A 23206-nucleotide genomic window follows, 5' to 3' on the forward strand; every position below is an offset into this window, starting at 1 on the left:
CAATTTTCTTCCAGTGACGCGAGTCAAACCAAACTTTTCAACTCCTCCGAGGAAACAAGATCCTGGGTTTCAAGCCGGTCCGGAGAGAATTCCAGACCACGGAGCTGAATAAACAAACACACTTTTTTTTGCCATGATCCGTTCGGATTTTAAGAACCGTTCAAAGTAAGTCGAGTGAGACAGTAACTGGTATTATTTTCAGACCTTATAAGAAGAACAGATACTGTATAAAGTGGCAGTTTTCCCATAATGGGAGTGTGTCTATGTCTAGCTCCTAAAATACAAAGGATCTGCCCAACACCCTCATAAAGTCAGTATAATGAGAAGCTGAACAGAACAGTAATGGTGGTTGAGTCACTGAATTCCTGCAGGGTCCAGGTCAGTATTTTGGGTTGCTCCACTTCACTTTAGTACTAAACAGTACTATAACCACAAGGTTTTCTCAGTCCTGCCCACTGGTCTCTGATCTCCGGTAAACGTTTTTGAGAAAGAGAGCGTGTCTTCTCTGGCAGCGCTACAGTGACAGGCGTGTCTATGCAACCGGGCACCTTCATAGCAGGTGAAAGGAACACACTCCAAACACACAACACACACACACACACATGAACACACACACTGTAGAATGGCATCACTCCCAAGCACATGTCAACAGTTCAACACACCAACACTCCTCTCTTTTCCTAAATAGTGTTTTAACACAAACCAGACTCACAACAGTGTCTGTGAGACAGAACCAATACACCACAACATCACACATCACACCACACACACGCATACCACACATCTCTCACAAAACAGCACTAAACAGATGGCATTCCCCAAAAAGTAACAGCCAAGGAGTCAACTTTCTTCTCTCCATTTCTCCTTTTCTCTCATCTCTCTCTCTCTCTCTCTCTCTGAAGTGTGTCTATCATTGCCCTGAGAGATGAAATGTTTCTGCCGTGGCGCTCAACTCAAATTCCTGCGGTCCAACCATACACTGTTCTATTTCACGCTGTGGGACTTGGCTGGCGACAGGAGCAACAACTCTACCAAGCCAGATGAACATCCTTTGAACACCAACCGCGTGCGTGCGCCAAAGTCTCTCCTTCGAGTCCTGCCCAGTTTGTAGAGTACCTCAACATGAAATCACTCCCCTCTGTCCCATATACCCCTGTATTCAACACTACTGCTGGTTCTGGACCTTACTCACCTCGTCTCCTGCTCTGAGTCAGCTGGATCTTTAAGCTGCATGCTTACGCCGGTGTGTATCTCTCTGTGTGTTTGTGCCTCTGTCTCCGCGTGGTGTGTAAGAGTGAGGTAGTGGGAGTGTGTTGTCTCTGTCCTCTACTCATTCAGCCACCTCCTACACTATGCTAGACTGGTATAACCTCAGCAGGGAATGTAGCTAATGGTAACTCCATTATTCCTCTCAGTTTCCTTATTTGTTCTCCTTTTTCTTGTGTCTCTACATAGCTGTAGTGTTTGAAGTAGCAGTTCTGGCCATGAGGGATTCTGTTGGGATTCTGTTGTTTTCTACTGATACGTCACCCTAGCTAGCAAGTGTCTGCCTTATCAACGCAGACCTCTCCTCTTTTCTCTCTCCAGATCCTCTCTCGTCTCCCAGTGCTGTAGTCATTTTCTCCTCCCACACCGTCTCTCATCACACACACCCTCTCTCTCGTTCTCTCCACCCTCTCTCTCCTTCTCTCCCACACTTCTCTCTCTCTCTCTCTCTCTCTCTCCCTCTCTCTCTCTCTCTTCTTCTCTCTCCCACACTCTCTCTCTCCTTCTCTCCCACACCTCTCTCACTCTCTCTCTCACACCCTCTCTCTCACTCTCTCACACACCCTCTCTCTCTCTCTCTCCACACCCTCTCTCTCTCCTTCTCTCCACACCCCTCGCTCCTTCTCTCCCACACCCTCGCTCTTCTCTCCCACACCTCTCTCTCCTTCTCTCCCACACCCTCTCTCTCCTTCTCTCTCACACTCATCACTCCTCACTCACTCACTCACTCACTCACTCACTCACTCACTCACTATCACTCACACACACACCCTCTCTCTCATTCTCTCCCACTCTCTCTCTCTCCGTCACATGCTTACTCCCACAATCTGCCCAGATGCAGTCAGTGCAGTGTGTCATGCTCGGCTCCCCTCCTCTCTTCCTCCTCTCCCTCCTCCCCCCTCCTCTGTTCTTGCCATCTACCAATGGTTGTCATATCAGCCAGTAAACTTTTGCCCTCCCCTCACCCTTCCTTTTCATTCCCTCTCCCCTCATCCCCCTTCCCTCGCCCCATACTGCACTACTACTCACCACCAACTGTTCAAAACAAATGGCGATGTTATGTGGAACCACTTCCAGAGAAAACCTCATTACACACATCAGAAATCTAGGTATCGTCCCAAACGGCACCCTGTTCCCTTCATTACTTCATTGCACTATATGGGGGATAGGGTGCCGTTTGGGACGCGTCCCTAGTCCCAAATGGAACAACTCCACCACAGTATCGTCACATGGATAGCATTACGTTACATTTACATAAGTGCTAAATCATAGCCTGAGACTATTGAACTGTTTCAGGGTCCTTGGAGGGATACTCATCAGAACGTCTCTAAAGGGGGGCAGGATTATGTTTAGCGTGTGAGACGAGACTGTCGACGGACTAGACACACAGCGAGAGAGGGGACCTGAGGCTACAGTATTAGAGAAAGTTGTTCGAAGGGAGACATGGAGGGAAGAAAGCAGGGAGGGACAGAGGGAGGGGGGAGGGATAGAAAGGAGGGAGAAGGAGAGAGGGAGGTGCAGGTGGGGCCCCGCAGCAAGTGAGAATCGACACGTCTGCGCATGGCTCGCATGACTAGGCAGCTTCCTTGGAAATTCCTGACTCTGCCGCCTGCGCGAGGCATCTACCTCAGTCTACCTCAGCCCAACCCTTAAGCCTATAGTACCACCAGTAGCAGCTGCTGCTGATAAATGATCACTGTCTCAGGGCACGTTGGGCCAGATTGACACACATGCAGGTAGAGAACAAATGACATTATAGAGAGACATTGACGCTACAGAGCTATAAGAGAAGGCAGTAGAAGATTTAATAACAGAGACTATGAATAAGTACTTTTTCATTTAGCTTTTAGCTAGATTGACATCCTGCTGAAGTTACCGGTACAAAGAGCCGTAAAATACATATAGTGTACCTGCTAGCACTTTGGTAGTAAACCACCTGTAAGCTACTGTACAGTCACCGAGAAGCCTCGGGTTAGTTATCTCGCATCCTTTTAAATGTAACATTTAAAACCTATTTGGAACTGCATGAGTTAACTTGAAAGACGGACTACAGAGTACTGGCTTTGTCTCTTCAGAGGGGGTCAAAGATAGTACAGAAGATGATCCCAAACAGATAACTCTTCTCTTCTCTTTAATTGTGCGAAAGAAAAAAAGTATTCAAATGTACGACCTCACTACTGTGAGTACAGTAGCTCTGGATAAGAGCGTCTGCTGAATCACTAAAATGTACATTGTTTACACCTCTCTCTCCCCAAAAAAGGCAAAAATCCAWAAACGCCTGCTATGACGACAACCATGCAGACAGAAGTAGTACATTAGTAAAAAGTACTGCTCCTGAAAACATGGTTCTCACTCTCATTGATCCTACATGTACTGTCGGGCTGTACTGGCTATATCTATGTACAGCACAAGACTGCCGTCTCCTGCACAACTACTATACGTACTTGACAGAAGCAACAACACGTGCACTGCCATAGACACACTGTAAGTCCCGATCCYTTCTAGAACTTGTAGTCAACGTTCTAGACCGCAGACTCCCCTCCCAACGGTTCCAGATTAAATACCTGTTTATTACCTGCGTGAGCAAATCCTTGTTAATGTCGCTTTCTGTTACTCATCACCCCATTGTTTTTTAGTGCACACAATGCAGTAATCCCTTTCTGAAGGTGTCCTAAAACGTCGTTGGTAAGGTCAGGTTGTCCTCTCCAACACCCCCATCTACTGGTCAGCAGCAGTACAAGTCTGTAGGCTGTTARAATTCACAAGATCCTACTGGACCAAATATAGATAGTTGCTGTGGTAAACAGGAGCACTTGGAATGACAAGTCAAAAAGGGCTTTTCACACTCCTGAGCAGCATCGAGCCAAGCGGTACTGAACAGGTCTGTGAGATGTAGGCTAAATATCCAAGACAGCACAGTATGGTTCGGGTCAGCAGCACCATACTGTTGGAAAGAGCTAGAATGCCTACAGTATGAGAGAGAGTCTGGGTTTAGTTTGGTTMAAGAGGAACACATCAGATCTGTCGAGATCTGAAACAGAACTGTAACTTTATCAATCTATGACCGGTCAGTCCTGTTCTAATTTCAACGCAGTGTCAGCAGGGTGCAGCTCTATGGAAACTATGGGGCCTGTTAAAGTCAATGGGTAGTAAAATAAAATGGAGGTTAAGGTCTCTATGTTCTATGTCTGTATCACCTGCACTGAGGCCAAGTCACATGCCATACTTCCAATTGGCAACAAGCGTCGTACGATATGTTGCCATGCTATGTCCTGAGCCAGCTGGAGAGACAAGGATACAGATTGAGATGGCAAACAAATAGAGAAAAAGTCAGCTGGTGAGGGAATGACCTTTTTACCCAACATAAAGACCTGGGCCCATAGTCTATTCACAAAGAGTCTCAGKGTAGAAGTGCWGATTCYGGATCAGTTTAGCCTTTCAGATCATAACTAATCTGATGTTGATGGGGGACCAGGAACCATATTCACAAAGCGWCTCAGAGTGGGAGTGCTGATCTTGGATCAGGTCCCCCCTGTCTGTCTAAAAGGCAAAACATGATCCTAGATCAGCGCTCATACAAGATGCTCTTTGAAGGATGTTCCTAGTCCAGTCTAGTAGAACAATCCTAGTCTGTTCTATTCATTCTATTCTGCTGACCAACAGAACCACACTGTACTTTTTATAATGCATTTCCTAATCAGCCATCTTGAGACTGCAATGCACAGCTCTTTTCAACAATATGCTGAGTGTGGTGATATGCTAAATATCCTCCTAATCAAAATGATCAGCCATAACTCCTAGCCTAGGGCAGACCTGGGTTCAAATAGTATTTGACATCTTTATAATACATCAGCTGCGTTTCATTGAGCTTGTCTGGKTCAAAGGACAAGACTGCAAGCCCCACCCATGTTGAATTCCAGGCAAACGCTCGAAGTCTCCGAAAGATTTCAAGTAGTATTTGAGCCCAAATGGGGAGGACACAGAGAGTCCCTATAGAAATGAGAGAAGGACATCCACAGGGCACATTGGAGAACACACATCAAACAACCATCTCAGACAGGTTTGATAGATTGTGTGTTTTAAAGTGTAAGTAGAACACTGTAAAGTGTGTTCTGAAGTATACAGAATTCTCTTCAATTCATTTGAAAGGTAGTTAACAGGGAGGTTTCCTGACCTTAACTGTAGTTAACAGGGAGGTTTCCTGACCTTAACTGTAGTTAACAGGGAGGTTTCCTGACCTTAACTGTAGTTAACAGGAAGGTTTCCTGACCTTAACTGTAGTTAACAGGGAGGTTTCCTGACCATAACTGTGCTGGTATTTTATCTTGTGACCTGGAGTCAGTATCTACAGAATAGTACATAATTGTGTATATGTGGTGTGTGTGGGTGTGTATGTTGTGTTATTGCGTTGAGCATGTGTTCGAGTGTGGATATAGTGTGTGTGTGTGTGTGTGTGTGTGTGTGTGTGTGTGTGTGGTGTGTGTGGTGTGTGTGTGTGTGTGTGTGTGTTGTGTGTGTGTGTGTGTGTGTGTGTTGGTGTGTGTGTGTGTGTGTGTGTGTGTGTGTGTGTGTGTGTGTGTTGTTGTTGCTTATTGCTTAGGGCATGTTTCGAGTGTGTATTATGTGTGTGTGTGTGTGTGTGTGTGTGTGTGTGTGTGTGTGTGTGTGTGTGTGTGTGTGTGTGGTGTGTGTGTTTGTGTGTGTTTTGTTGGGAAGGGGGGGGTGCATGTACTCACGGTTTTGTATATACTACTCACGGTGTTGAAGTTGTGAAACAAGCCCATGCTGTGTTGTGTGGAGCTGTGTCCATAGGGAACTGCAGGAAGGGCTTCATATCCAGGTGAGGCTGGATCATAGTGGGGTCCGCAGGAATGCAGGCATCGCCCCGCACGGTTTATACCTCCTACAGAATGAGAGAGAGAGAAGATGGAGGGGGGGACACAGTCAAAATACTGTACATACAGGCCTCCCGGGTGGCGCAGTGGTCTAGAGCACTGCATCGCAGTGCTAGCTGCGCCACCAGAGTCCTGGGTTCGCGCCCAGGCTCTGTCACAGCCGGCCGCGACCGGGAGGTCCGTGGAGCGACGCACAATTGGCATAGCGTCGTCCGGGTTAGGGAGGGTTTGGCCGTAGGGATATCCTTGTCTCATCGCGCTCCAGCGACTCCTGTGGCGGGCCGGGTGCAGTGCGGCTAACCGAGGGGGGCGGGTGCACGGTGTTTCCTCCGACACATTGGTGCGGCTGGCTTCCGGTTGGAGGCGCGCTGTGTTAAGAAGCAGTGCGGCTTGGTTGGGTTGTTTGCTTCGGAGGACGCATGGCTTTCGACCTTCGTCTCTCCCGAGCCCGTACGGGAGTTGTAGCGATGAGACAAGATAGTAATTACTAGTGATTGGATACCACGAGAAAAAAGGGGATCAAATTTGATTTATTTTTTAAATACAAATTTAAAAAATACTGTACATACACTGACTAGTACAGACAGTACACTCTCAGAAAAAAAGGTGCTATCTAGAACCTAAAGGGTTCTTCGGCTGTCCCCATTGGAGAAACCCCTTGAATAACTATTTTTGATTCAACGTAGAACCCTTTTGGGGACAGCCAAAGAACCCTTTCTGAAACCCTTTTTTCTAAGAGTGTAGGCTCTTGTATTTCCCTTGAAAGTGTCCATGAAAGGAACACTTTCCCAAACATGGTGAGGACCTGCATCAACTCCAGCAACAATAACAGTGGGCTACAAATGATAATTTACTCACTTTCGTAGAATAACACACAGATTTTTAGAAATTATTGTCCTCTAACACCAGATAAAAACAGAACCAACACAGCTTGTGAGGACACAAGTCAACATTTCTTTTTAACAGGCTGCCAGTGTCAGGCAGTGGTTATGAAACATGTCTTCTGTCTACATCTCTATCTCTATCTCTATCTCTATCTCTATCTCTATCTCTATCTCTCTCTCTCTTCTCTCTCTCTCTCTCTCTCTCTCTCTCTCTCTCTCTCTCTCTCTCTCTCTCTCTCTCTCTCTCTCTCTCTCTCTCTCTCTCTCCTCTCTCTCTCTCTCTCTCTCTCTCTCTCTCTCTCTCTCTCTCTCTCTCTCTCTCCTCTCTCTCTCTCTCTCTCTCTCCTCTCTTCTCTCTCTCTCTCTCTCTATCTATCTAACCCTGTTCTCTGACTGGGAGACAGCTGCTGCTGAGAAGTCTGGCTTAAATCCCGTCACATCACATCCCCTCAACAGACAGAGGCCACTTTGGGGGCTGCTCTTTCAATGCAGCTAGAAATTATTCGAAATACGAACAACAAACTTTTTGAGAAGTGCGGGTGAAAGCCCTCCAGGAAATTAAGAAAGTGTTTAGGTGGGTAGGAGGAAGAGAAAAATAGTATCGGCAGCTACAGAGAGAGAAAGAGAGAGATAGTGAAAAAGAAGAGAGATGATGTCCCGCATGAGAACGTGAAACGAGAGCAGATATGCGAGTGCCCAGCGAGATAGAAAGAGATCGAGAGAGCTAGCTAGTCAAACACGGAGAGAGATGGAGCCAAAAAAAAAAGGAAGAAGAGACGGCTGGAGAGCTTAAAGTCTTGGGGGAATTTGAAAGCCACAGAAATCCAGTTGTGCGGATATTAAGAAGCTTATTTTTGCAAGCTGACTTTCTGAGTTTGCTGCTCGGTGCGGAGCCCCCTCAGATGTCACCTTGACAGAGGTACAGAAGAGAAGGGAAGGAGAGGCAGAAGAGAGAGGAGAGAAGAGAGAGAGAGAGAGAGAGAGAGAGAGAGAGAGAGAGAGAGAGAGAGAGAGAGAGAGAGAGAGACGAGAAGAGAGAGAGAGAGAGAGAGAGAGGAGGAGAGAGAGAGAGGAGAGAGAGAGAGAGAGAGGAGAGAGAGAGAGTTAAAGTGAAAGGGAGTTGTGGCTCATTTGAAAGGGACTTTGAGAGACTTTGTGAATGTGCTGTCTCAGCCAAAGCCCAGCTGCTCTTGCCTCTGCTCTCTACTCCCTGTCCACCCCAACGCTCAGTGCATCTGTGAGCCCCAGGGCTGAGCTGAGCTGAACTGAGCTGCTGAGGCCTGCATCATTAAGTCCCATTAGACATGCATGGTTTTCTCTAACACACAAACACACATGCACCCCCGAAAACACAGCTACGAGAGACAACATACAAACTTCAAATCCCTCAAGCACTTGCATTCAGACACAGAATTCTCTCCATGAGTACTGGTGTTAAAGAGACAATCAGTCTCTTGCTGGTGGTGCTTCCATAATAATTCTCTTCACCGAGTCTCTCAGCGAGCACAACTACAGAGCATGACTAGCTTGCCATACTGATGCATGGCCTGCACCAATGAGTGTGTTGAATATTTTCCCGGTATTTTACAAATGATCCATCCAGAGAATAAATAAATTTCTCCCGGGTAAATCAGCATTTCCCACCAAAACCGGAATGTCATTCTAAAGCATTATATGTCTGGATTTGATTGGAGCTTTGATTGAAATTCAAGCCTGATGCTACCTGAAACTGTATTGTATTATACTGTGTTGTATTTATACTGTGTTGTATTATACTGTATTGTATTATACTGTACTGTATTATACTGTGTTGTATAATTATACTGATTGTATTATACTGTGTTGTATATACTGTGTTGTATTATACTCTATTGTATTATACTGTGTTGTATTATATACTGTGTTGTATTATACTGTGTTGTATTATACTTATTTGTATTATACTGTGTTGTATTATACTGTATGTATGTAACTGTGTTGTATTATACTGTGTTGTATTATACTTATTGTATTATACTGTGTTGTATTATACTGTGTTTGTATTATACTGTGTTGTATTATACTTTTGTATTATACTGTGTGTATTAATTACTGTACTGTATTATACTGTGTTGTATTATACTGTGTTGTATTTACTGTGTTGTATTAACTGTGTTGTATTATACTGTGTTGTATTATACTCTATTGTGTATTATACTGTGTTTGTATTATTACTGTGTTGTATTATACTGTGTTTGTATTTAACTGTGTTTGTATTATACTGTATGTATTATACTTATTGTATTATACTGTAATGTATTATACTGTGTTGTATATAACGGTTTGTATTATACTGTATTGTATTATACTGTGTTGTATTATACTGTGTTGTATTATACTGTACTGTATTATACTGTGTTGTATTATACTGTGTTGTATTATACTGTACTGTATTATACTGTGTTGTATTATACTGTATTGTATTATACTGTATGATATGGACTGGAATTACGCACATCGTTTAAACCATGATAAAGCAGGGAGATTACATGCAATTCTGGTGCAGCACATGCAGCCTACAAAGTTACAAGTATAGGCTGCTTTTAATTTTGAAATATAATAGGGACTATTTGTATAATGAGTAGGCTGACGAATATATACCTTTCATAATATTTCCCCTAATGTTGTAATTAGCCTACCTCCTCTTTCTCTCTCTGTTGTTGCTTCATTTCTTCCCCGCTTTCAACAGTTAAATGAAATACGTTTTGTTGTCCTTATCTTCTTCATTCTAATTAGATGCAGGCTTTCACTTGTCTTCACGGAGATTGAATGGTTATGGATCTGAATAAATAACTGCTGAAGCCTACCGCGTTCGCTCTTCTTTCAAACTACCCGTAAGGTCAATTCTATTGGCTGCTGTGTTTAACATTCAGCAAAAAAGAGCCTGCACCCATCTCAGAATAGTCTATCGGTATAATAAAAAAAACAAAAATATTGTCCAGCAAGCTATTCTATACTGAATTAAAACATAAACGCAACATGCAACAATTTCAACGATTTTACTGAGTTACAGTTGCGATAAGTACTGTAAATCAGTCAATTGAAAGAAATTCATTAGGTTCTAATCTATGGATTTCACAGGACTGGGCGGGGGCGCAGCCATGGGTGAGCCTGGGAGGGCATACGCCCAGGCACTTGGCAGACAGYCCCAGCCAATCAGAGTTTTTCCCAACAAAAAGGCTTTTATTTCAGAAATAAATACACCCCAGTTTCATCAGCTGTCCTGGTGGCTGGTCTCAGATGATCCCGCAGGTGAAGAAGCTGGATGTGGAGGTCCTGGGCTGGCGTGGTTACACATGGTCTGCGGTTGTGAGGCCGGTTGGACGTACGGCCAAATTATCTAAAATGACCGACGCGACTTATGGTAGAGAAATGAACATTCAATTCTCTGGCAACAGCTCTGGTGGACATTCCTGCAGTCAGCATGCCAATTGACAAACTCACTCAAAACTTGAGATATCTGTGGCATTGTGTTGTGTGACAAAACTGTACATGGCCTTTCACTGTCCCCAGCAATAGGGCAATCTATATCTATATAGTAGAGCACTCTATATCTATATAGTAGAGCAATCTATAGCAGGACGATCGATTTTGGATGCAATTTGAAGGGAGTTGATGGAGAGAGATCCTGTGAGAGTGCTCGCAGGTGCACTGATTTAAAGCAACGATATTCAAGTGACAGGCTGTTTTAAAACTCTGCGGCTACAATTTAAACAAAATAATATTTGCAATAAAAAAAATAAGGTGACCCCCGGCAGCCAGATGGAGATGGGTAAATGAGACGCGCATTCAGTCTTTACATTATGTTTGCATAGGCTACGCTGCAGCGAATGTAGGCACACCTGTCACAAGAGAAAAAGTGACCATGGTTAGGGGAAGATAATATAGAAGGAAAATAGATCAAATATATATATTTAAGTGCATGGATATAAGACCTGTGGGGAATAGGAAGTCAAGTGTTCCAGAGGGACAGAGGGAGCAGGGAAGTTGCCCTTAGAGCAAAGAGAGAGACCCCAGCCAGTGTGTGTAAATCAGTGTGCCTGCTTCCTGCCCCCAGTGTATAATTACCCCATTAAATTTAAGCTTCCTTTGGGGGCTAGAACACATTGTAAATCACACTGTCGTGGTGTGTGTGTGGTGTGTGTATGTGCGTGGGTGCGTGGGTGTGTGTGTGTGTGGACGTGTTTACTATTCCCAACAAGAATAGTAAACAAACTAACATTTTGTTAGTCCCCACAAGGTCTAATGATATTTCTAGGGGGTTTAGGGTTAAGGTTGAATTAGTGTTATGATTAGAATTAGGTTTAGGGCTAGGAGTTCGTGTTAGTTTTAGGGTTAGGGTTAGGAGTTAGGTTTAGGGTGATGGTTAAGGTTAGGTTTTGGGGTTAAGGCTAAGGTTAGGGAAATAGGATTTTGAATCATTATAAATTGTGTGTCCCCTAATGCTGAGCGATTAATCAAAATGTTTTTTTGTTGTTTTTTCAAATTGACCAACGTCGGTTCAATTATTTAAATTCCATTTTGTTTCGTCACGCACACACACACACACACACACAATCATACACACGGAAGGCCTAGAATGATGCAACCTCGTTTGATTATAATCCCATCTTCAACAAAGTCCCTTTAGAAGAACAAAGAACAACAGCCCAATATATCTTAACAGCCAGAACAGGCACCTCATCACATACAATGAACTGAACAGCACCTACCAGGTCACCCAGAGCCATCAAAGTCTTATGAGGTGGGCAAGAATCTCTTTTTTCGTCAGCGGGCATACATACTCACTGATCCTGTCAGTGGCCCTTGGAACCTAATCTGTCTCTCTGTGTGTGTGTGTGTGTGTGTGTGTGTGTGTGTGTGTGTGTGTGTGTGTGTGGTGTGTGTGTGTGTGTGTGTGTGTGTGTGTGTGTGTGTGTGTGTGTGTGTGTGTGTGTGTGTGTGTGTTGTGTGTGTGTGTTGTGTGTGTGTGTGTGTGTGTGTGTGTGTGTGTGTGTGTGTGTGTGTGTGTGTGTGACAGGCGGGGGGGTGTAGGAGGAAGAGATGAGAAGGCTGGTGCATTTGGATGTCGTTAAATCCTGCAACTCTTCAGGAATCCATGCCACGCTCTGAGGATTTAATCAGTCCTCTTAAACAGGCCACAACGTTGCCACGCAGCCAATGTTAGTATAGTGTTACAGCTCGCTAGTAACACTACACTACATGGCCTGGGGTGGGACACACACACACACACACACACACACACACACACACACACACACTAGCAGTCTTAAACAGGCTGCAACATATAGGTCGCAACACACACACACAAACACACACCGACACACACAGCAATATGAGTGTGACAGACAGAGCATAAAGAAGACTGGCATTACCAGGACAGCGGTTCTGCAGGTGGATTTGGGAGAGAAAAGGAAGAGAAGTTTAGAGGAAGAGGTGGTGTCGTTGGTGGTGGTGTATTATTGACAGGGCGGAGGGGGAGAGGGGTGAGGGGGCTGATTGAAAATAGGGAGAAGGGCAACGAGGGAAGAGAAACGGATTCAAACATTTAAAATGATCTGCCAGTAAGTCTGTTTGTGACTGATAAGTCTTATCTACCCCAACTGCGCTCCCGGGCCTCCGTCTCCCGGGTAAATCTCCCACAATCCGACGGGGTGCTGTGGCAGAACGCAAACTGTTGCCTACGGTTATGGTACATGTATGTGAGTGTGTGTTTTGGTTTAGTCTGCTGGAGGAAAATATAAATATACACAGATTGGAGCATGAGGCTTAGCTGAGATACAGSTTGCTATCTAAAGAGGGAAATGTAACAAAGAAATTAGATTTTAAGTGGTCTGCAAAAACAAAGGTTCACGTATGTGTGTGTTGTGTATCCATGTACGTACGCGTGCGAGGGTGCGTGAAGCAGGATTTCCACCACTCCCTGTGGAGACTCGTCGTTATAGAAGTGAAGGAAGTAGCTTATTTAGTTTATCCCAGGAAAAGCTCATAATGACTTAAGTTATTTCACCGCGTGTAGGAATCAATAAACAGTTAAGGAGAGGGAATTGAATCGGCCTTGGTCTTTTCCTTATGTGCTTAAAGCCAGTATGAAGTCACGTGACTTGTAGGATCTAGGGATAAGAATGTCTTTTTAGCCTTGAAATGATCCAACATGTTGTCAATGTCCTGAAACGTACCTCTGTCTCCATACAGTCTTCACACGCTATCGGAACAGGAACACCGCTTATGGGCCATTCAGTGCAGTGAAGGGAGGGAGAGGAGGAGGAGGATTGGAGGAGGAAGGGGAAGTGGTGGGCACTGAACTGCCCATACCGGCACAGATTGCCCTGGGGCCGTTGGCAGAGGTGGTCCAATAGACAGAAAGGAGGGGACCTGCCCTTCAGATGAGCCAGATAGCTTAAAATACGCTAGAAGAAATATTATCTGTGAAAACGCTGACAACCACAGTACTGAGTGAAGCTAAGTCTTCTAATGGTGTTTTTAAGTGTGCGGTTATGATGATGGTGTGTGTGTGTGTGTGGTTGTGACGATGTTCTGTCCTAGATGTATTAGGTATATTCCAGTATATTCCTGCCCTATAGATGATCCTACTGACTCCTACTGTACCTCTCTCCTCTATAARGTATACATAAAACACAGGGCAGTGCTTTCACAGGACATATAGCTGACGTGACCAAGTCCTCTCAATGTGCACAGTAAGTCCACAAGATACAAATCAGCTCCAGTACCTTACTGCAGTGAGTGACTGGGGTTCAAGGACTCTGTTTTAGAGGTAAATACGGTATCTGAAGTTCATTCTTACCCAAGCTAGAACATTACTCGGAACAGATGATGCCTCTCAATAACCCGCTGTTCAGAAGCAGGYGCTACTCTTCTGAAACCAATTGAATCCCTCCGGCAAACCAAACCGTTACCACCATTGTCACATCATGTACAAACGTGATAGCTTTAAGCAGTATGTCGATGCAAGCCTTGTCTTTAAGATCCTGCACGGTCTTGCCCCTCCACCCCATGCCGGCATATCATGCTCAAGGATAGCACCTCCAGGATAACAAGGGCAGTAACTAGAGGGGACTGCGTTGTCCCTTTTCGGAACAGTAAAATATGCCAACCGGTCTTCTCTGTTAAAATTATAATATACTGGAATGCAATGCCAATGGACTTGAGAAGCTGCACTGATTATTGTACTTTTAGGGTTGAATTGAAAACATGGCTCAAATCTATCCAAACCTGTACACATGAGTTATCTGTGGTTCCTCATATGTAAGACAACAGTTGATGATAGTGTTGTTGTTGTCGTTGAGAATTATATATTATTGGATGTAATGTATTGTATTTTGAGTTGTTTTATTGAGTATGTGTATTGTGACTGTGTAATTGTCCTTAGTTGCCCTGGGACTACTGGTGCAAATTAGCTTTTGGCTAACCCCGGCACATTTACATGGATGACGCATTATTGTAATATTGATGTTGATTAATGTGTTTTGTCCCCTGTAAATAAATCTAAAATACAAATAAGATGATGTAGCTGCTCTCTCTCTCTCTCCCTCTCTCTCTCTCCCCCTCTGCAGGGACCAGACTCTGTACACAGCTGTGACCAAAGCTGCAGTCAGAAATTGCCAATTCATTTAGCCAATGGAGGCTGGCTTAGTGTCTGATAACCACAGGGACAGGGCCTGGCCCAGTACGTACAAAGGATGCGTCCCAAATGCAAATGACACCCTATCCCATATAGAGTGCTCTACTTGGGTCTAAAGTAGTGCACTAAATAGGGAATAGGCTGCCATTTGGGATGCAGAGATCGACTCTAGAGCCACTTGGTATTCTCCTTTCGTCTGGAGGCTTGACAGGGATGGCAGAGGTGCAGAGAGGCAGGGCAGAGGGGCAGGGAGGGATGCAGGGAGGGCACGGGGCACAGTCACCCCCTTCACCTGAACACAACAGTCAGCATAACTATCACAGSGGGCAAAATATACAATATCACACAGGTACAGGCATACACTAAGGAGGGGCGGGAGTACTTGAGTACTCGATTCAAGGTTTGTATTTGTTTCTAATAATCTAATACAGTTACTCAAAATGCAACTACTTAACAGGTAACATTTATTCAAACTTTAAGATGTCTTTATGGAGTGGCCCATGTCAAATGCAGTGAAATTATGTTAAGTTTKATTTTCATTTGTGTATTAATCAGCACAACTTGCAATTGGAACAACCAGCATACCGCAAACTGTTTTTGCATTCAGCCCCATTTCGCTAGCCTGGGTTCCAGTCTCTTTAGCTAACATTCCACTCCTTGCCACCGCATGAAAACATTGGGCGCATGCAAATTTGCCGCAATATAGAATGACAATTTTAAGAACAACTTAATAAGAGAGGAGGGATACATAACACAACTTAACACAAATTAGCATGACAAACACAAATTAGCATGACAAATTGTAAAAATTGAATCAAGTCATGATGATCAGCATATGTGCGAGGAATGACGACAGGTGCCAGTTTTGCATTTCTTTCCTCTTGTTTATGGGTGACAACAGAAGCAAATGTAGCTCGATAACATTTTGGATGCTAACATTTTCTGTGTCATTATTTCTCTCTCTCATTACGGAGCCCTCTCTAGCCACTTTGAACAAKAAGATCTTGCATTGACACTGCCTTCTCATCAGGGAATGACTGCAGCAGGTRGTAWTGRTATGCGTGKTGTTGCTCTTAAACMTCCATATTGTGCCAAATTTGCACGCACCCCATGTTCCATAACGTTGTCATGGAAAATATGAATGTTGTTTTCAACTACCAATCAGCAACTGGTACAGTGGCTTGCGAAAGTATTCAGCCCCCTTGGCAGTTTTCCTATTAAAATAGATTTTTTGGGGGTTTGTATCATTTGATTTACACAACATGCCTACCACTTTGAAGATGCAAAATATTATTTTTGGGGTGTGACACAAACAAGAAATAAGACAAAAAAATTAAAACTTGAGAGTGCATAAGTATTCACCCCCCCCCCCCTGAGGTCTGGGCTTTGACTAGGCCATTCCAAGACATTTAAATGTTTCCCCTTAAACCACTTGAGTGTTGCTTTAGCAGTATGCTTAGGGTCATTGTCCTGCTGGAAGGTGAACCTCCGTCCCAGTCTCAAATCTCTTGAAGACTGAAACAGGTTTGTGTCAAGAATGTTCCTGTATTTAGCGCCATCCATCGTTCCTTCAATTCTGACCAGTGTCCAAGTCCCTGCCGATGAAAAACCTGCTGCCATCCCCATGCTTCACTGTGGGGATGGTGTTCTCGGGTGATGAGAGGTGTTGGGTTTGCGCCAGGCATAGCGTTTTCTTTGATGGTCAAAAAGCTCCATTTTAGTCCCATCTAACCAGAGTACCTTATTCCATATGTTTGGGGAGTCTCCCACATGCCTTTTGTCGAACACCAAACGTGTTTGCTTACTTTTTTCTTTAAGCAATGGCTTTTTTTCTGGACACTCTTCCGTAAAGCCCAACCCTGTGGAGTGTACGGCATAAAGTGGTCATATGGACAGATACTCCAATCTCCGCTATGGAGCTTTGCAGCTCCTTCAGGCTTTGGTCTCTTTGTTGCCTCTCTGATTAATGCCCTCCTTGCCTGGTCCGTGAGTTTTGGTGGACGGCCCTCTCTTGGCAGGTTTACTGTGGTGCCATATTCTTTCCATTCATTTTTTTAAACAAGTAATTATTTTTATTTCACTTCATCAATTTGGACTATTTTGTGTATGTCCATTACATGAAATCCAAATGAAAATCCATTTAATTTAATTAATCCATTTAAATCCATTTAATCCATTTAAATCCAAATGAAAATTACAGGTTGTAATGCAACAAAATAGGAAAAATGCCAAGGGGGATGAATACTTTTGCAAGGCACTGTAAATCCAGCTGCATATTGAATGTAGAGATTCCCTAAAGACCAGTCTCTTTGGCAATTACAAGGAGTGGCAAGAAGTGGAATGTTATTTAAAGGGACTGGTGCTCAGGCTACCGTTTCGCACTAACATGCTCCAGTACTAACTTATTTCTAAATGATTTCCATGATAGTGCTCGAACGCAGACGTTCTTTCAAATGCCCATCCCCTAGCATACACACATGCACTCAAGTACAAATATGTACGCTAAGCCTCCAGCTTAATGCTCACCTTAAAAAGATTGGGTCATGTGCAAGTGGCAGTCTTGTGAAAGGGCAACATTCCTTCCTGAGTCTAAATCTCTTTTCACTACTTTGTCCTGACAGAGCTTCTCACCTTTAGTCCCCTGACATTAAAGGGGTAGTGCGGCATTAAACATGCTAGAGGTTCCTATAGGTTTTCAGACATTGCGCTAACGCTAATTGCAATYMCTCCAGGAACYTCCTTCACACTGCACACAGAGACATACAAATAGTATCCATGAGTTCCTCTGACTCTGGGTAAGTAKAAAAAAGGGCTTAATTAACTAAATMWTGCYCTACCRCGTTGTCAAATTGTATTTGTCACATGCGCCYAATACAACAACAAAAATATTGCGAAAAAACTAACAAAATAGCACGGTTGGTTAAGAGCCCATAAAACTGCAGCCATCCCATCCGGCGCCATCTTTGGTCCCTGTAATGACTACTACACTGTTATTTCAAGACAACCAGCTGCAGAAGCTACAAGCTCATCTAAACGCTTCAACGTGCACACCTCATTAGCATTAAGAAGAGTCTGCCCAGTGGCTCATCATTTACCTGGATCTCTCATCTCACCAGCTTATCTACATCAACGGCTGACTCTAAGTACAGTATGTTAGTCATGCTCTCTCTAGATGGCTGCCTCAGCCCATATGAATAAGTTATACAGCAACGCAAAGCAAAGCACCCTGATGCTAAGTCAACTTCCCAGTGAGCACAAAGACGTCTTTTCAATGTTTTTCTTTCAACCAAAAAGAAGTCCTTTGACGTCTTTTTCCATGTTTTGCTCATAGGTTTATTATGACTAATGACTAAACAGCAAAGCACCCAGATGCTAAAAGGAACAGGGAGGGTTTTATTTCAGTGTTAAAGCAACGAGGYTGGGCTTTTTCAGAGGAATCGCTGTTATACACACTAATCCTGTATACCCTTTTCACGCTAGCTTGCTAAATCGTACTGTTTCTTTTCACATGGTCCTTTCCAGCAACTATGGTGAATGCGTAACCAGGTCAGCACGSTAGGCTATAACTCGCCTTTGCTCATGTTGGCTCAGTAGAATGAATGGGAATTAGTGAGGGAACTCAATCTACCAAGGGTCAACCAAGATTCAAACTCAATAGACAGGACACAACCCTGCAGTGGCTACAACTGACCACTAGGATGTCCCCACGTCACCTTCAGAAGCATGCAGTGCATCCCAAACGGCCCCCTTATCCAGCGCCAATAGSGCTCGGGTCAAAAGTAGTGCACTATATAGGGAACAGGTGTCATTTGGGACATAGCCTTGCTCTTCAAGAGATTGTTTTTCGTACACATGCGCACATTTATTCAATTACGTAACATAGGTGCTAGAACTTCCTTTTCGTTTTTTGAAATCAGGGTGCGATAACTGTAATCTACACATCCTGTCTTCTGTTTGAAATGTGTATACGATCGAGGGATTAGACTCTCTTTGATGTGTTGCCTGAAACCACCGGCGGCAGTCATGCTATGAATGATTATGCAGAAAGGAGCGCCAACAGCTGCCTCTCAGACATAACTGTGTGTTGCACAGCTGATCATCTGAATCTGTGATAGAGCTCTGAATTGCTCAGCCACTCCAGGCTGCACACCGGCTGCCCACCCGCTACCTCAGAGCTGGGTATCAGTCAGGGCATGTCCGACTCTAATCGCAATGCACACACAGCGGACCATAAACACACACACTGGGGGCAAGTACACAAAACCATAGAGATGCATGATGAGCTAACTGAAGGGCTTAATGCTGGATTTGCGTGTGCGTGTGTGCGTGTGTGTGTGTGCGTGCGTGCGTGCGTGTGTGCGTGCGTGCGTGTGTGCGTGTGTGAGAACACTTCACCTGGAATGGTATGGTGTCCGTAACCTAAAAATGTTGTAGCACAACAATTTCAATCATTTTAGTACAGACTTGCAAAGCATTTGGTTGAACTGTGGCTGGCGTTAAAACGTTCCTCGCCGCCCTATGGAAATAAATTATATGTCTGTGCGGATTAGCATTGAACTCTACGTCGAGTGAGCAGTGTGAAAGTGACATCCAAACCCAAGTCTACACTGACACAAACTCTTGATTCTGAGGCTGTCCTAATATGGACACTGTATTTTGTTGTCATTTGTTCATCAGGAAAGGCTATTCTTAATTAATGAAGTTGTATTGAATTGAATTGAATTGGTTAAAGCACATCGAGTGCTCATTTCTGATCAGAGGACTACAGACAGTGAGTGAGTACACACGCCCCTGTCCTGTCACCCATCTTACCCAGCGATACTTGATCGCTCTCTGGGTGTAACTGGATGATGGAAGAAGGCCCCAACCCCAACATCAGCTCTGGTCCCTCAGCAGGAGATGTCCCCTTCCAATGACCATAACATACTCACTGTTACACCAATATAGACACACGCCCTACACAGAGACTATTTTTAACCAGCAGACCTTAAGAGCGGCAAAATGAGGGTACGTTGTGTGGTGTGTGTGTGTTTGTGTGTGTGTGTGTGTGTGGTGTTGTGGTCCCCAATAAGGACCTACAGTACTAAACCTTGATCTGATAAGCAGTGAATCAAGGCTAATGAGACTAATTAGCAGCTGTACCTCTGGAAAGATATGACAGGAGACCACAGCAGCACTGAGAGGGAGGGAGGAGGGAGGGAGGGGAGGGGGGGAGGGAGGGAGGGAGGGGAGGAGGGAGGAGGAGGAGGAGGGAGGAAGAGGAGGAGGGAGGAGGGAGGGAGGGAGATCAAAGGTAAACTGGTCTTCTGTTCTATACAAAGGACACAGACGAGGGTTGACTGGGTCCTTGTAACGTAAGAGAGGATGACACAGGGTACTGGTCTTTCTGTAACGTATGAGGAGGAGCACAGATAGAGAGATGGAGAGAAGGGGGGACAGTTGAAGGACAGTGAGAGAGCTGGCGACTTGGGTGGCTAAAGAAGGGTCCAAGGAGAAGGAGACATACAGAGAAGATGAATGAAGGGATGAAGAGGTCAAATGTTAAAAGTAGCACGGAGGTTCATGAGCCACAGTAACCCCTCACCCCTACCTAACCCGCCTCATCCTCCCTCACCCACCTCACTCCTGCCGCCTGGCCCAGGCCTGCATGTTCACGTGTTCCAGGCACAGAAGCAACTGCACACGCTAATCCTTAGATAAATCTGCCTTAGCTGCCACGTACAAACACACGGTCAGACGGGGACGTGTGCACGCGCACACACACATACGCACACATCCAAAGCTCAGTAGGCTCTCACTGGAGCTGATGGTAACACCAGAGATTCTTTTGATACAGTCGCTGGCCTTGTAGCATAACACCACTGATTTCGAGGACTTTCCCCCATCTGGTGTTATCCATGCTAAGGATAACAGCATATTAATGTACTAGTGAATGGTGTACTGCTTGCTCAGATCCGTATAAAAGCCAATTGGCATTAGAATGGTGCTGAATAAGAGAAGGCTTGGGTTACGACTTGTAGCATCCCACCTCATTCAGGAAACCACTTCATAGCTAAATCTGTTTCAATTGGCATCAGTAGTCCAACATCCCAGTGTCGGTGTTGAGTACTCATGTTCGTACTACAAGTGCATACAGCGCATCGAAGGTTATAAATACTGATTGAGTAAGTGGGGGAATGAGTTAATGTGTTTGGGTTGACTGTGTGTGTGTGTGGTGTGTGTGTGTGTGTGTGTGTGTGTGTGTGTGTGTGTGTGGTGTGTGTGTGTGTGTGTGTGTGTGTGTGTGTGTGTGTGTGTGTGTGGTGTTGTGTGTGTGCTTGTGTGGCGCGCGCGCGTGCACTTGCACGTGCGGCTGATAGCGCGGTGCGGAGTATATGTGCGGTGCGCTGTAGACAGAGGAGTGTGTGGGTACGAAGACTGTGGTTGCTGTGAGGTCAATAATGACAGAAAAATGGCACCACCCTAATCGGAAAGGGACAAGCGCAATAGTCACACACACACACACACACACCACCCACACAACAACACACACTCATTTTACCAGGCCAAAAACACACGCAGGTATTCAATTCAGCTCTCTTTACTTTCAATCCTTCCTCCACTTTCTTTCCTCTGCCCTSTTTCTCTCCTTCCTCAGGTTTCTATCTTTCTTTACAGTTTTTCTAATAAATGATCCCTATTTGGCTGAAGGCCAGCTTTGCATGTAAGACGATCCACTCTCGTACCAGTGGAGATCAGTCTGAATGTTACTCTGTGAATGTTACTGGCTGTAGGGCCTGTCTCTACTGCCTGTCTGAGGTCTGACTCAGAGATAAATAGATGGTTCTAGAAGGGCAAGCAGTTGGTAGAGTTGTGGCTGTGAGAAGACGAAGGTGTCCACCGCAGAGCCAGTAGATTAGACTAGTGGTGCTGGATAGTGTAATACACACAGCATGGAGCAGTACAGACAAAGAGACCTACAGACCTACAAGCTCCGTACTACATCCTCTACAGAGGAATAGACATGGAAGGAAGGAGACAACATTTAGAGTCCAGAACACTGGACTACTYGCTCTGTCAGCCAACCGGCTCATAATAGGAGAGGGAGGGAGGCAGGGAGAGACATGTGACATTCCTACTTTGAGCAAAACACAGTAACAACCTCCTACCCCTGTTCCTTTCTTCCACCTGTCCTCTCCTCTCCTCTGATGTCTTCTGTTCTTTTCCCCTTTAGCCTGTTCCCACCAGATCCCTACAGTACCCCCCCCCCCCTTCACATCTCCCTCCCTCCCTTGTTCAACGTGGTAGACACACACCCAGGTACAACAATAGCCATTTTATTTCCATGCACCTTCTCACAGTCTCACACACACACACACACACACACACACACACACACACACACACACACACACACACACACCGCCCACCCAACAACAATAGGCATCCTTTTCTTCCCATGCTACCATCTCACAGCCCTCTGCCCTCAGGTATGGAATTCTATCCCTCACCACAGACAGCTGGATTAACCCAAATACACAGTGAGGAGAATGGACAGAGAGAAACAGCAATGCCAGATTCCCTCACAGATTACCACAGCACAGAGGAGGAAGGGCGAGGGGCAACCATTGTTTGAATAACAACAACACAACACTAACGGTCCAGGGAATAACATGACAGCAATAATGTCTCCATTCCCCAGCACCAGAAGCTCTGGTTACAAGAGAACCCCAGTCCATAAGAGTACAAGGGCACGTTCCAGCGGACTAGTAGAACAGTAGGGATGACGACTGCGTGCTCCTGGCAGCCATCACTATACAGCTCCTGTGTTATACAGCAATGTATGAACAGTACACAGTATATGAATATTAAGTAGGTTGCCAAACAACAACGTCCRATACCACAGGAAGTCACAGTCCTACAGGACACTGTTCTAGGGACATTATATTAACTTCCCCCCCCGCCCAGTCTCTGGCCCAGGGCCWCTTTAATGTCACTTGTCATTGCTGTGATCGCAGATGACCCTGTTGTTTAAAACACTGTCCATCACAACCATGCAAAGGAGTCTGGGAAGCTGGGAGTACACATGGTGAGATTCGCACAAACATGCATGGCACGCGCCCGCACAGACACACACGCGCATGCACGCACGCACGCACACAGTATACAGTAGTCACCTCCTAGTCAATAGAAACGAATTCATCTGATATCTACTACATTATTACGCAAAGTGAACAAAGACAAACACAGGGGAAAGTTTCCCAGCCAAGCATGAATTCTCCTGGTGTCCCTCATTATCTCCTACAGGAAAACTCACCTGAACCACAGACACACTCATTTGTCATAGACATACAAGAGCGTTCTTCTCTAACTCTCTCCCTTTCAGAGAGGTGTGCATCCCACATGGCACCCTCTGCCCTGTCTAGTGCACTCCATAGGATGCCTTAATGGGATGCACACATAAACACGAGAAAGTGATGGTGTGTGTGTCTGCAAAACTC

The 23206-nt window shown here is 45.0% G+C and overlaps 1 protein-coding gene across 3 annotated transcripts in view; it reads right to left on the minus strand.

Annotated features, from left to right (window-relative positions):
• The window catches only part of znf385a (zinc finger protein 385A), a 107252-nt gene that overhangs the window by 40630 nt on the left and 43416 nt on the right, over positions 1-23206 (minus strand). For 2 of the 3 annotated variants that reach the window (XM_070448069.1, XM_024005020.2), the window contains exon 2: positions 6003-6169. In XM_070448069.1, the coding sequence (XP_070304170.1) occupies positions 6003-6169 (167 nt within the window). The remainder of the gene's footprint in view (positions 1-6002; positions 6170-23206) is intronic. The other variant, XM_070448070.1, reaches the window with a different exon arrangement.

Source organism: Salvelinus sp. IW2-2015, linkage group LG17 (assembly GCF_002910315.2).
Source record: "Salvelinus sp. IW2-2015 linkage group LG17, ASM291031v2, whole genome shotgun sequence".
NCBI lineage: Eukaryota > Metazoa > Chordata > Actinopteri > Salmoniformes > Salmonidae > Salvelinus > Salvelinus sp. IW2-2015.